Below are 15599 nucleotides of genomic sequence, written 5' to 3'. Positions count from 1 at the left end.
ATGGTTAACCATTGGTTAGTCTGGTGGCTGGAGACTGGAGGCCACATTTCCTTCGTACAGTTCGGTTTTCGTAGAAATCGATCCACCATGGACCCTCTTTTGCGCCTGACAACAGATATTCAGAATGGATTCATTACTAGCAAATATACTCCAGGGGTCTTTTGACTTGGAGAAAGCATATGATACAATATGGCGTTTGGGTTTATTGTCCAGCTTACGATCTAAAGGTTTGTATGGGACCATGTTCCAGTTCCTGCCGAGTTTTCTTCACACGCGTTATATCCGAGTCCGAATTGGTCGCACAGTCTCCCCCAAGTTCTGCAACCAAAGGGGGTACCCCAAGGCAGAGTTTTAAGTGTCACATGTTTCATCATGGCCATCAATGGAGTAGCCGAAAGAGTTGAGAATGAAGCTCTGATCCAGAGTTCACTCTTTGTTGACAACTTTGCAATATACTGTACTGCAGCCGACCCTAATACTGCAAAACTGCAGTTGCAAAATGCCATCAATGCAGCACAAATGTGGGCTGAGGAGTTGGGCTTTCGCTTCTCTCCCGAAAAAACCATGGCTATCAAGTTCTCGAGGAGGAATCCAGCAGCAATTCCTCACCTACTCCTGGGAGATAACATCTTGCCCTATGAAGATAAGGTGCGTTTCTTGGGGCTTACTCTTGACAGTACACTCACCTGGAAGGACCATATTCTACAGCTAAAGGCCACTGTTACACGGTCCCTAGATATCCTTAAGGTTCTTAGTGGGAAGTTTTGGGGTGCTGACAGACCAGCACTTCTCCGACTATATGATGCCCTATGTCGTTCCAAATTGGAATATGGTTGCCAGATATACTCCTCAGCGGCCAAGTCTACCCTTAAGCTTTCAGACCCTATTCATAACTCAGGAATGAGAATCTGCACGGATGCCTTCTGCACTTCCCCTGCAGAGAGTCTGTACATTATGGCGGGTGAGCTACCCTTGGATCTTCGCAGAGTGGACCTTAGTTTGCGGCTAATGTTTAAGACTCAGACTCCCCTGTCTAACCCTGTTTACCGTCTGATGAAGGACTTTCGTCTGGCACGGAAGTATGGGGAACGTAAGAGTTTTCCAAGGCCTCTTCATATCCGTATGCATGGGTTTTTACAGGACACCTTCTTCCACAAAGTCCAGGTACGGCAAATTTCTTATTCTCCGATCCCTCCTTGGATTATTCCAGAGACCCATGTTTGCAAACCGGCCTGTACTAAGCATTCGAGATGTTCAGCTGAAGTTAAAGCCCTGTTTCTTGAACATTCTCAGATTCATGCTTTAACCACTAAAATTTATACAGATGGGTCAAAATTGGATTCTGGCGTTGGCTGCGCAGTAATCCTTGAGGAAACTGTGCATCAGGCGAGACTCCATGGTGCCGCTTCAGTTTTTACCTCTGAGCTTCACGCTAGTGTCCATGCGTTAAAACTAGCTTATGCCCGTAGGGACAGCCAGTTTATCCTATACTCTGACTCGCTGAGTGCCCTTACAGCCATTCAGAATTTTTCCAGCAATTACCCTTTGGTCCAGCAAATTCAGGAGTGGCTGTATCGTTTAGCTTCCCGTCGCAAAAGACTTCAGTTTTGCTGGATTCCTGCTCACGTAGGTTTGCCAGACAACGAGGAGGCAGATGTCTCTGCTAAGGAAGCCGTTCATGGTACGCTAGGCAACTTTCCTCTCTTTTGCCGATCTTAGGCGACAGATATCAGTTTTTATCAGGAGGAAGTGGCAGGAAAGGTGGTCATTCCCCACTGTTACAAACAATAAATTGAAAGCAATACATCCTTCTGTGCAGGTTTGGCCAGTGTCGGACAGCACCCCGAGCAGGCGCTTGGATGTTGTTCTGACCAGACTTCGTATAGGTCATACACGGTTAACACACCGCGATATTTTATGTGGAGACGCTCCCATTTGTGAGGCTTGAAACATCCCTGTGACGGTGGAACATGTTTTAGTTCACTGCAGAGAATTTCATATTCTCCAGAGCACTGTGGGTTTTGATACCCGCAGTCTCCCACGTTCTGGGTATTTCTGCAGATATTCTTAAGGTTGCGAAATTATCAGAATGTGATATACTTTATATTTAGCATAGATTTTTTGGTCCATTTTTTTTTTTTTTTAAATTAGGCGCTGAATGACCACATCGGTCCTAGTGCCCGGCCTTTGTGCCATACCTTTATTACTCACTCCATTCAAATTTGTTATTGATTATTTTATCCTCCACGAAATTCTCATAGCCTCATAAATGTTTTTGGAATTTTAGATGCCTCTGGAAGTGTTTCCCTATGATTTATAATTTAAACAAAGAATTTCGTGGAAGATAAAATAATCAATAAATTTGAATGAAGCTAGTTTTAACGCATGGACAATTCGTGAGTAGGTAAGAGATGGGTGAGAGCTAGGAGGGTTAGGTGTGGCAGGGAGGTTTTGAAACTGAGGGATAAAAGAGAGAAAAAGATAGAGTATCAGGAGAAATTGAAAGATGAGTGGAACGCAATGAAAGATGGGGGAAAATGGCAGTGTGGTGGAGGAATGGCAGTTATTTAAGAGTATTGTGGTGGGGCATGCAGAAGAGGTGTGTGGTGTGAGACGTGTGGGTGGTGGTGTAAGAAAAGGAAGTGAATGGTGGTGAGAGGAAGTAAGTATGGCTGTGGCTGAGAAGAGACGTGCATATGAAGTGTGGCTGCAGAGAAAGGATATGTCATATGAAAGGTATAAAGAAAAGGGGAATAGGGCGAGAAGGGCTGTGCGTGATACTAAAGTGGCAGCAGATGATAGGTCGGGGTAAGCGGCTGACTGAGAATTTTCAACAGAATAAGAAAATGTTTTGAAAGGAGGTGAAAAGAATGCGAAAGGGAGAGTCTGGGAAGGAAGAACGAGTAAAAGCAGAGGATGGAAGGATGTTAACTGAAATGGATGCAGTAAGGAAGAGATGGGCAGAGTATTTTGAACGATTGTTAAATGTAGAGGAGGAAAGGGTGGCTGAGATTGTGCCGGATGGAAGGGTGCAAGGAATAAATGTGTTGGGAGAATTGAATGATTTTTTGATCACGAAGGAGGAAGTGGAGCAGGCAGTAAAGGAGATGAAAACAGGGAAAGCTGCAGGTATGGATGGGTGTGCTGTGGAATGCCTGAAGGGTGGTGGAGTTACTAATGTTGACTGGTTAGTAAGATTGTTGAATGTGTGCTTTGCGAAAGGTATAGTGCCAGTTGACTGGGCAAATGCTTGTGTGGTCCCGTCGTATAAAGGCAAGGGTGATAAGTATGAATGTACTAGTTTTAGGGGTATAAGTCCGTTGAGTGTTGTAGGTATGGTAGAGTGTTAATTATGAGAGTTAGAGAGGGTACAGAGGGAGTGATTGGTGATGAACAGTGTGGATTTAGGAGAGGGAGGGTTTACGGTGAGACAAGTGTGTGAAAAGTATTTAGCGAAAGGCAAGGATGTGTTTTGGGCATTTATGGATTAAGAGAACGCGTATGATAGAATTGATAGGGAGGTTTTGTGGACTGTTTTAAGATTGTATGGACTTGATGGTAGGTTACTAAAAGAGTTGAAAAGTTTTTATGTAAATAGTAGAGCGTTTGTAAGAGTGGGAAATGCTGTGAGTGATTGGTTTCGTGTGAGAGTGGGGCTGCGACAGGGATGTGTGATGTCGCCTTGGTTGGTTAATATTTACATGGACGGTTTTGTAAGGGAGGTGAATGCAAGAGTTTTAGGTGGAGGTCTGAGTCTGGTGAATGTTGATGGTGGAGAGTGGAATCTGAAGCACTGCTGTTTGCAGATCATACTGCACTGGTGGCTGATTCAAAGGAGAGATTGAGCCAATTGGTCGAGGAGTTTTGAAGGGTGTGTGATAGGAGGAAATTGAAAGTAAATGAGAATAAGAGTAAAGTAATGAAGGCTGATGATTAAATATTAATTATTATTGATTATTATTTCCTGACCTTCAGATTTGTTTTTGAAGTTTTGAACATCACTGGGAGTCTTTCACAGATAATAAGATGTGAGAATGTTGCATTTTTAGTGTTTTCGCCTTCAATCTCGCTGTTTTTAGCATTAAACAAATGACCCTGTTCCCAACGTAAAAATTCAACAAATCTCCAAACAACATTAGTACAGATCATTTTGTGTTCTTCCTTTGTAAATATCAATCATGATATCGCTCGAACAGGCATGCGGAGAAAATATTGCACATTATATATTGGCTGATGAAACTTAAAAGCACAAGTAATGCAAATAAAAATTACATCCGTTCTTTCTCTATATTTCCACGAAGTTTTCACGTCCCAAACTTCGGGCTTAAAACCCTCAACGGGTAACTTCTTTACCTATGTATCGCTTTCATCCTACGAATTACCTCATTAAGATTGGTCATTAAATATTTTTTCCTCCACGGAATTTTCTATCATAAATATTTCTGTTGCGGTGCTATGCGTTCTACCAATCAATCAATCATAAATACTTCTGTAATTATAGATGCCTCTGGAAGTGTTTCCCTGATAATTTTGAGTGCATGTGGGAAAGATGCATTTTTAGTGTTTTCGTCATCAATTATGCTGTTTTTTGCATTACACAAATGACCCTCTTCCCAATGTGAAAATTCCACTAATCTCCAGACAAAATTAATACAGTTCAATTAATATTCCTCCAAAATGCATCGGTGTATTCATATTAGTGTTCTTTTTCTCAATAATGTGGCTTTCAGCATCACTCAAGTGACTTTCCTAATGTTAACGATTTGTTGCCTTTCGAATTGGTTTTACCTTAACCAAATATCGATGATTATATCGCACGAACCGGCATGCGGCGCAAATATTCCACTTACTTTATATATATGATCACTAGGCTGATGATGCAACTTTAAAACCAAAGTGATGCAAAAACAAATAACATCTCTTCTACCTCAATATTTACACGATGTTTTCATGTCAAGTGAAATAGAACTCTTCGGGTTGAAATCCCTCAAAACAAAGACGTCTGTTCATTTAAATCGATTTCATGGTTCATATTACCTCAATCAGATTTATTTTTGATTATTTATTCCGGCACCAAATATTCTGACCTTCAGGAATGATTTTCGAATTTTAGATATCACTTGGAGTGTTTCACAGATAATATAGAGGATATGGGGAAAGCTGACTTTTTATTGATTTCGCCTTCAAATATGCTGTTATTAGCAATAAACAAATGACCCTGTTCCTAAAGTAAAAATTCAGCCAATTTCCAGACACCATTAATAGTTCATTTTGTGTCCCTACAGAATTTCTGAGTCGTTTTACCTTAGTCAGTATCGATCATCAAATCGCACGAACCGGCTTCCATAGAAAATATTGAACATTATGTATTTGATCACTAGGCTGATGAAGCCATTTTAGAGCCCAAGTGATGGAGATACGAATGACACCCGTTTTATCTCTTTACTTCCTCGATGTTTTCACCTCTCGCATGAAATGAATCTCTTCGGAAAAGGTAATCCTACATATTACATAATTCAGAAGATCGCCTGCAGATGTCTTACTTGGTCGATATGGAAGTAGTCTGGCATCCTACCGAACTTTAGAAAAATTACTTCTTAAACTCATCAAAATAGGACATGGTATAGGGTTTTTAGAGAAATTCTGGGAGAACATCCTTCCAAAATTTTTGAAATTTCATGCCAAATTCAGTAATTCAGCTGATGCTTTACTAGGAGAAAAATTACTAATAGAAAAGTATAGACCTGAAATCAATGTAGCTAATAGTATTTAATGGTCTGTTCGAATCAATAGGTGGGTGTGGTTCGTTTGCTTAGGTTTGGGAGGGGTTTGAGTTTAGTATTCAAATAGACGAATGATGTTTCAGTTTGTGGTTTGAGTAGTTTTCTTTGGGTCTTCTCTGAGAAATTCTTGGCATTTCTGTTTAAGCTTTTATACTAGGAGGAGGGTTAATTTTACTTGCTTTTTTTTTTTTTTTTATTTACTTGTTTTTTAGTTTTATGGTTCAATAAAGTTCTGTTATTTTCATCAAGTCTGAGCTGACTGTATAGATCAATTGTAATACCTACTGATGGTCTGAGGTGGGCCGAAAATTCGTATTATGTTGAGAGTGTTTACTGCATTAATTTTACTACTGTTCTGGAAGTTCCGATATCCAAGATCACCTGCAGATGTCTTACTTGGACATTATAATATATTTTATCACAAGGCTGATAATGCCAGTTTAAAGCCTAAGTGATGCAAATATAAATAACGTTCAAATGATATGAAACTCTTCGAACTGAAATCCCTCAAAACAAAGACATCTTTACCTGTGAATCGATTTCATTCTACGTATTACCTCATTCAGATTTATTATTGATTATTTTATAATCCACGGAATATACATAGCGTCATAAATGTTTCTGGAATTTTCGATGCCATTGCGAGTGTTTCCAGGAAAATTTAGTACATGTAAGAGAGTTGCATTTTTAATGTTTTCGCCTTCAATTATGATCTTTTTGCATTACACAAATGACCCCCTTCTCAATGTGAAAATGCAACTAATCTCCAGACGAAATTAATACAGTTCATCTAATGTTCCTCCTAAATGCATCGGTGTATTCATATTAGTGTTCTTTTTCTGAATAATGTGGCTTTCAGCATCACCCAAGTGACTTTCCTAACGTTAATGATTTGTTGCCTTTCGAAGTGGTTTTACCTTAACCAAATATCGATGATTATATCGCAGGCACCGGCATGCGGCGCAAATATTGCACTTTATATACATGATCAGTAGGCTGATGAAGCAAATTTAAAACTCAAGTGATGCAAAAACAAATATCATCCGTTCTAACTCTATTTCCACGATATTTTAACTTAAATGAAATGAAATTCTTCGGGTTGAAATCCCTCAAAACAAAGACGTCTTTAATTGTGAATCGATTTCATCCTCCCTATTACTTCATTCAGTTTTACTAGTGACTAATTTTTCCGGCACGAAATTTTCTGACCTTCAGAAATATTTTTGGAATCGTAGATATCACTTGGAGTGTTTCACAGATAATAGAAGACATGGGGGAAAGTTGCATTCTTTTGTGATATCGCCTTCAACTATGCTGTTACTAGTACCCTGTTCCTAACGTAAAAATTCAACCAATCTCCTGACATTAAATGGTTCATTTTGTGTTCCATAAGCCTTTCGGAGTCGTTTCACGTTAGTCAATATCGATCATCAAATCGCATGAACCGGCATGCAGAGAATGATAACACATTATATTTTTGATCACTAGGCTGATGACGCCACTTTAAAGCCCAAATGATGGAAATACAAATAAAATCCTTTCTACCTCTATATTTTCACGATATTTTCATGTCTCAAATGAAATGAAAATCATCGGGCTGAAATCCCTCAAAAGGTAGAAGTCGTTAACTGTAAATCGATTTCATGCTAAATATTACCTCCTTCAGATTTATTATTGATTAGTTTTTTGGACACGGATTTTCATGACCTTCAGAAATCTTTTTGGAATTCTATACATCACTGGGAGTGTCTCACAGATAATATAGAGTACATGTGAGAATGTTGCATTTTTAGTGTTTTCGCTTTCAATCTCGCTGTTTTTACCATTAAACAAACGACCCTTTTCTCATCATAAAAGTTCACCAAATGTCCAAAAAACATTAATACAGAAAATTTTGTTTCCCTTCAGCCCTTTGGAGTAGTTTTTCCTTAGCAAATATCACTCATGATATCACACTAACCGGTATGCGGCGAAAAAATTGCACATTATATATTTGATCACTATGCTGATGATACTTAAAAGCCCAAGTGTTAGAAATACAAATTACATCCGTTTCATCTATTTCCACGAAGTTTTCACGTCTCCAATGAAATGAAACTTCAAAAAACCCTTAAAAGGTAGACTTCTTTACCTTTGTATCGATTTCATCCTAGGTATCACGTCATTAAGATTTGTTATTGATTATTTTATCCTCCACGGAATTTTCTGACCCTCATAAGTAGTTCTGGAATTTTGGATGTCACTGTGAGTTTCTCCCAGTTAATTTAAAGTACATGTGAGAAAGATGCATTTTTAGTGCTTTTGCCTTCAATTATTCTGTTCTTTGTATTTCACAAATGAACCTACTCCAGACAACATTGATACAGTTCATTTCATGTTCCATCAACTTGCATTTTTCATCGATGTATTCATATTAGTGTTCTCTTCCTCAATAATCTTGTTTTCAGTATCACTCATGTGGCCCTCTTCCAAACGTTAACAATTTGTTGCATTTCGTCGTGGTTTTACCTTACCAAACATCGATCATGATATCGCACTAACTGGCAGGCGGCGCATATATAGCACATTATATGTTTGATTACTAGGCTGATGATGCCACTTTAAAGCCCACGTGATGCAAATACAAATAACATCCGTTCTACCTCTATATTTCCACGATTTTTACACATTTCAGGTCAAATGACTCTTCGGGCTGAAATCCCTCAAAATATAGACAGCTTTACCTGATAATCGATTTCATCTGTCGTATTACATCATTCAGATTTATTAATGATTATTTTTTCCGACACGAAATTTTCTGACCTTCAGAAATGAATTTGGAATTTTATACATCACTGGGAGTGTTTCACGGGTTATATAGAGGACATGAGGGAAAGTCGCATTTTTAGTGATTTCACCTTCAAGTATGCTGTTCCTAGCATTACACAAATGTCCCTGTTCGTAGCGTAAAATTTCAACCACTCCATTTGATTTTGTGTTCCTTCAGCCATTTGGTGTCGGTTTACCTTAGTCAATATCGATCATGATATCGCAAGAACCGCATGCGGAGAAAATATTGCACTTTAAATTTTTGATCAATACGGTGATTAAGCACAAATGATGCAGATACGAATGACATCCGTTTTCTCTTTATTTCCACGATGTTTTCACGTCTCATGAAATGAAACTCATGGGTCTAAAAACACACAAAATGTAGACTTATTTACCTGTGAATAGATTTCGTGCTACGTATTACGTCATTCAGATTTATAATTGATTATTTAACCTCCAAGGAATTTTCTGACCCTCATAAATGTTTCTTGAATTTTAGATGCCACTTGGAGTGTTTCCCAGATATATTAGAGTACATGTGAGAAAGTTGCATTTTTAATGTTTTTGCCTTCAATTATGATGTTTCTTGCATTACATAAACGACCCCCTTCCGAATGTGAAAATTCATCTAATCAGACAAAATTATTACAGTTCATTTAATGTTCCTCCAAAATGCATTTTATGTCGGTGAAATCATATTAATTTTCTCTTTCTCAATAATGTTTTCAGCATCACTCAAGTGACCCTCTTCCTGTCGTTAACGATTTGTTGCGTTTCGAAGTGGTTTTACCTTACCAAATATCGATCATGATATCGCAAGAACCGGCATAGACATTATTGCCAGCTACGGTCTCAAAGTTTACTATGAATTTATGCAATTCACGGCTTAGATGATGTATTTATTTTAGTCAAACTGATTAATTGTTGAACACTAATTTAACTTTTTTTTCAGATGAGATGCATCATGAAATATATTAGCTTTTATTGACGTGTCGTATTTGGTAATATTGCACAGTGGCTCAAAGTCACAAAGTCGATACTAACTTTAAAAATATATATTTCGATCGCATATGTGGCTAAATAGTATAGTTGTAAACGTTATTATTTACGGTTTAATGATATAAAAATATTGTTGATACCTGATGGGATGAATCAAACAATATATAAGATGTTAAAGCATGGTATGTGACCTATAAGTGGCATACAAACTACAGACAAAAACAATCCATCTATTTTGGGACAAATTTTACCAATTTAATTATATTTTGATATAATTCATAGTTCAATAGCCTTAAAATTATAGCTTTTTGAGAGAGAGAGAGAGAGAGAGAGAGAGAGAGAGAGAGAGAGAGAGAGAGAGAGAGGCCTACACTACGTATTATGGACATACCATATTAGTTAATAAGGTTTATTAGTCCTTTGTAATGAAGGCAGTATACTGGCCATTACTAGGTCATGAAAAGGAATCATAATTGAAATAGTGTGCTATTTACACGGATACAGTATAAGCTCCATTTACTAATTATTCAGAGCTAATGTACTCTCAAGTAAACCTATAGGGCAGTTTTGTTTTGATCAAAATTAGCCTACTGTGCCAAATATAGTCTCTCTAAGCTCATTCTATCAGTAACTAAGCTTTGTAAGGTTGTTTTTCAAGGTACTGTACAAGCTGTTGTAAAATAGCACAACGTCAAAAATTACCTTTAAATGGTGGATATTCTTTGATTACCTTTTGCCCCCCAAATCTCCTTACCTTACCCAATTTTTACTTGTCATTGTGTTCAGTGGAATAAAGTGATTATTCTATGCTACAGTATAAGCTCCATTCATTAAATTATTTAGAGAGAGCTTAATACTGTGTCCTCAAGTAAACCTGTAGGGCTGTTTTGTTTGGTGATCGAAATTAGCCTGCTGTGCCAGTATTGTATCTTACTAACTAAGGTCGTCCTATCAGTAACTAAGCTGTGTGAAAATGGCCTTTGTAAGGTGGATGCTGTTTTGATTACCTTTTGCCTTCAAGATCTCCTTACCTTACCTGGTTTTGTCATTCATTGTGTACAATGGAATAAAAAGTGATTATTTCATTTATTTATTTTTCTTAGATATTATAACAGTACAGAATATCTTTTTGGCAGCTAGACTAGACTTATTACTGAGCTGAGCTAGACTGGAATTTATGCATAAATTTATTTGTTATTGCCATATGCTTTAACAAAATATGGATGACACTTCAATTCCCACCTCGTTTTCAACATAAGATTATGGATTGATAATAGACACAGTATTAATTACAGCCAGAGCTAACAATAGTATGGGTAGAACACAATGTATATACCAGCTCACAGTTGTCGAGCAAAATGTAACCCTGAAATTATGCATAGAAATTTGTGTCGTCAAAATTATATCATCCACATTTTGTTTACGCATATGGCAGTTATTATTACAGTACTGTACAGAATACCTTTTTAAAGCTAGAGTGGACTTGTGGTAAAATTTAAGATTAGCAAAAACCACAATTTATATACGTCTACTACGGTACTGTACAGCATAGTTTTGGGGGGCTAGAGTAGTGTACTTAATACTGAGCTGACTGAAATTTCTACAGTAGTGAAATCTAAAAGAAACAAACTGCAGTAAAATAATATTCAAGTAGATGTTTATTTTCAATTTTTTTTAAAATTATTGAAATCCGAAAGTGCAATAAAATAATATTTAAGTAAATGTTTAGAAAGAAAGCTGAGTTCTGGGAGAATGTAGAAGCATAACTGGACAGGTCTGATAAAAGTAAGTGTTTTTGATTGGTGATATGAATGGTTAAGTGGGGAATGCAAGAATAGATAATGGTTAGTCAATGGGGTATACCCACTGAAATGGATGGGAATGGTAGTCTTGATGGAAGTGTTTGCTGGAAAGGGCTAGGTGATCACCAATACCCTTTTCAGCCACAGGCTGATCCATAAGTATACATGGAGAAGTATAAGATGAATGGGAGATGAGATGACTGAACGTAAGGCAATGATTGATTATGTATGTGTGGATGATGAATGAGAAGGTCTGATACGGGAGTGTACAGGGGATGCGGTAATGGCCTATCTCAGGGGAATAACCGAGGGATTAGCTGAAGAACAGGGAGGCTTCAGAAAGGGGAGGGGGTGTGCTGACCATATATTCTCAGGTGCATAGTAGAGAAGTATTTTGAGAGGGGAAAGAAGTATGCAACCTTCATGGACCCGGAGAAAGCATATGACAGAGTAGACAGCAGACAAGGAATGTGGAAGGAGCTAAGAATATATGAAGTAGATGGGAAATTGCTGAATGCTGTTAAGAGTATGTATCAGGCTGCTAGGGCGGCAGTGCGGTGGAAAATCAACTGAGCAAGTTCTTTTATCTGTGTTGGACTGAGGTAGGGGCGTGTCATGTCTCCGTGGTTGTTCAGCATATACATGGATTGTGATAAAAGAAATATATGGTAGAGCAGTGGATGTTGGAATATCCCTAGTGCGGGAGGGCAGTGTGGAATCTGCCTGTACTGTTGTTTGCTGATGACAAAGTTTTAAGAGAAAATGAATGGGAGCTGCAGGGTTCTGTGAATGAGTTTGGAAGTGTTTGTGAAAAGAAGAAAATTGCAAGTGAATGTAACAAAGAGTAAAGTTATTGTTTTTGAAAGGCGCGATGCCACAAAATGCCTACTGTTTGTCCTCGATGCTTGGTGAGGCCTCTAAAGATTTTACTGATGTTTTTAATTTTCTTCAGGAGGTGGGCCTCCTTCCACTTTTATAAGTAATTGATATTTTATTATTATTAATATTCTTTTATTATTTTTAGTTTTTTATTCCTTCTAACAGATATTAACTTTAATTTGAATAGGCACTTTTTATTTTGCCGGGTCTTCTACTTTGTCATCCGGCGGCATATGGCGGCATTTTTAGTGTTTTCGCATTCAATTATGATCCTTTTTGCATTACACAAATGACTCTCTTCCCAAAGTGAAAATTCAACCAATCTCCAGACAGAATTAAAACAGTTCATTTAATGTTCGTCCGATTTTTTTTTCTAAAATATGTGGTTTTCAGCATCACTAAAATGACCCGATTCCTAACGTTGATTTGTTTCCTTTCTTACCAAATATCGATCATGATATCGGACGACTCGGAATGCGGCGCAAATATTGCACATTATATATTGGATCACTAGGCTGATAATGCTACTTTAAAACTCAAGTGATTGAAATACAAATAACATCCTTTCTAAATCTATATTTCTACGGTTTTCACGACTCGAATGAAATGAAAATCTTTGAGCTGAAATCCCTCAAAACGGTAGACGTCTTTACCTGTGAATCGATTTCATCCTTCGTATTACCTCATTCAGTTTTAATGATTATTTTTTTCCGACATGGAATTTCCTGACCTTCAGAAATGTTTTTGAGTTTTTAACATCACTGTTAGTCTTTCACAGACAATAATGAGGAAATGTGAGAATGTTGCATTTTTAGTGTTTTCGCATTCAATCTCGCTGTTTTTATCATTAAACAAATGACCCTTTTCCCAACATAAAAGTTCATCAAATTCTAAAAAAACATTCATACAGTACATTTCGTTTTCCATCTTCAGTGGGGGTAGTTTTTCCTTAGTAAATATCGCACGAACCAGCATGCGCCGAAAAAATTGCATATTATATATTTGATCACAACGCTGATGATACTTAAAAGCCCAAGTGATGCAAATACAAATCACATCCGTTTTATCTCTGTATTTCCACGAAGTTTCCACGTCCCAAATGGAATGAAACTCTTCAGACTTAAAACCCTCAAAAGGTAGACTTCTTTACCTTTGTATCGATTTCATCCTACGTATCACGTCATTAAGATTTGTTATTGATTATTTTATCCTCCACGGAATTATCTTACCCTCACAAATATTTCTGGAATTTTAGATGCCACTGGGAGTGTTTCCCAGATTTATAGTACATGTGAGAAAGATGCATTTCTAGTGCTTTTGCCTTCAATAATGCTGTTTTTTGCATTACACAAATGACGCTTTTCCGATTGTGAAAATTAAACTAATCTCAAGACAACATTAATACAGTTCATTTAATGTTCCAATAACTTGCATTTTTTGCCGGTGTATTCATATTAGCGTTCTCTTTCTCAAGAATGTGGTTTTCAACATCACTCATGTGACCCTTTTCCTAAAGTTAACGATTTGTTGCATTTCGTAGTGGTTTTACCTTACCAAATATAGATCATGATATCGCACGACCCGCATGTGCCTCAAATGTAGCACATTATATATTTGATCACTAGCCTGATTATGCCACTTTAAAACCCAAGTGATGCAAATATCAATAACATCCGTTCTACCTCAAAATTTCCACGATGTTTTTGTCTCAAATGAAATTAAACTCTCCGGCCTGAAATCCATTAAAACATAGACATCTTTACCAGTGAATCGATGTCATCCTTCGTATTACCTAATTCAGATTTATTATTGATTATTTATTCAGGGCCGAAATTTTCTGACCTTCAGGATTGTTTTTGGAATTTTAGAGATCATCTCGGAGTCGTTTTACATTAATCAATATCGATCATCATATCGCGCGAAAGGGCATGCACATTATATATATGATCACTATGCTGATGAAGCCACTTTAGATCCCATGTGATGCATATACAAATTAGGTCCGTTTTATGGCTATATTTCCACGATGTTTCCCCGTCTCACATGAAATGAAACTCTTCAGGCTAAAAACACTCAAAAGGTACACTTCTTTACCTGTCAATCGATTTAATACTACTTATTTCATCATTCAGATTTATTAATGATTATTTTATCCTCCACGGAATTTTCTTTAGCCTAATAGAAGTTTCTTGAAATCTCGATGCCACTGTGAGTTTTTCCAGAATAATTTAGAGTTCTTGAAAGTTTCATTTTTTCTGTTTTCGCCTTCAATAATGCTGCTTTTTGCATTACACAAATAACCCTCTTCCCAATGTGAAAATTCAAAAAATCTCCTGACAAAATTAATACAGTTCATTTAAAGTTCCTCCAAAATGAATTTTATGTCGGTGTTTTCATATTAATGTTCTCTTTCTCAATAATGTTGTTTTCAGCATCACTCAAGTGACCTTCATCTTAATTTTAACGATTTGTTGCCTTTCGATGTGGTTTTACGATTCCAAATATCGATCATCATATCGCACAAACCGTGATGCGCCGCAAATATAACCAAATATTTTATCACTAGGCTGATAATATCACTTTAAAAGCCAAGAAATGCAAATTTAAATATCAGTTCTACTTCTATATTTCCACAATGTTTTCACGTTCAAATGAAATGAAACTCATCGGGTTAAAATCAGTCAAAACAAAGATGTCTTTACCTCTGAGTTAATTTCATCCTAAGTATTACCTCATTCAGGTTTATTTTTTATTATTTTATCCACCTGGTAAATTACCAATATGCTGGGAATCGAACCAGGGACTCTCAGGTGAGAGCCATTCAGGATACCACTACACCACGACCAGGTAAAAGTTAACACGTTAAAATCTTGTAACCAACGACCCTCCGCCCCCACTGTGGGCATCAAGAGGATGAGTTAACCCCCTGGCACTCGGGCAAATACACTACTCAAAACAATTAAGGGAACAAGATTTTGATCTGTGATATTTCAGAATCTATGCTTTGTTTAGGTTCAGAATTGCTTATGGGTATTCCCCGATGTTAGCAATGAAAGGCAGTGTTCAGCAAGGAATGAAAATGAGAACTTTATTGTTGGAACAAGCGAGTACCAGATAACCCCCAAAACAGAAATGAACAAGAGATAGGCACAACCACGAAATGTCTCAGAATTGTCTTAAAAACTGTTTCTGAAATCTCTAATAATGAGTGTAACCTCCTCTTGCCTGGATGCACTCCCGACAACGACGAGTCATGCTCCGAATCACGCGTCGTATGGCGTCCTGGGCGATGTTCCCCCACTCTGCTACCAAAGCCTCGGTAAGT

At 37.4% G+C, this 15599-nt stretch overlaps 1 protein-coding gene across 1 annotated transcript; it reads left to right on the top strand.

Annotated features, from left to right (window-relative positions):
• Nucleotides 1-372: 372 nt before the first annotated feature.
• Nucleotides 373-15321, top strand: LOC145403845 (uncharacterized). The gene is made up of 3 exons (XM_080275520.1): nt 373-1090; nt 1325-1681; nt 15287-15321. The coding sequence occupies exons 1-3, from the start codon at nt 373-375 to the stop codon at nt 15319-15321; spliced, it is 1110 nt and encodes a 369-aa protein (XP_080131646.1).
• Nucleotides 15322-15599: the final 278 nt, after the last annotated feature.

Source organism: Coenobita brevimanus, chromosome 7 (assembly GCF_032717465.1).
Source record: "Coenobita brevimanus isolate Jiangsu-jjx chromosome 7, ASM3271746v2, whole genome shotgun sequence".
In the NCBI taxonomy this organism is placed as follows: domain Eukaryota; kingdom Metazoa; phylum Arthropoda; class Malacostraca; order Decapoda; family Coenobitidae; genus Coenobita; species Coenobita brevimanus.
This window is presented reverse-complemented; position numbering and strand designations above follow the sequence as displayed.

Excerpts from the sequence above, each read along its gene's own strand:
- LOC145403845 (XM_080275520.1), top strand. The coding sequence starts at position 373 with ATGGCCATCAATGGAGTAGCCGAAAGAGTTGAGAATGAAGCTCTGATC. Across the intron at positions 1,091-1,324 it reads GGCACGGAAGTATGGGGAAC|ATGGGTCAAAATTGGATTCT; the intron begins GTAAGAGTTTTC and ends AAATTTATACAG. Across the intron at positions 1,682-15,286 it reads TGCTAAGGAAGCCGTTCATG|GTTCAGAATTGCTTATGGGT; the intron begins GTACGCTAGGCA and ends TGCTTTGTTTAG.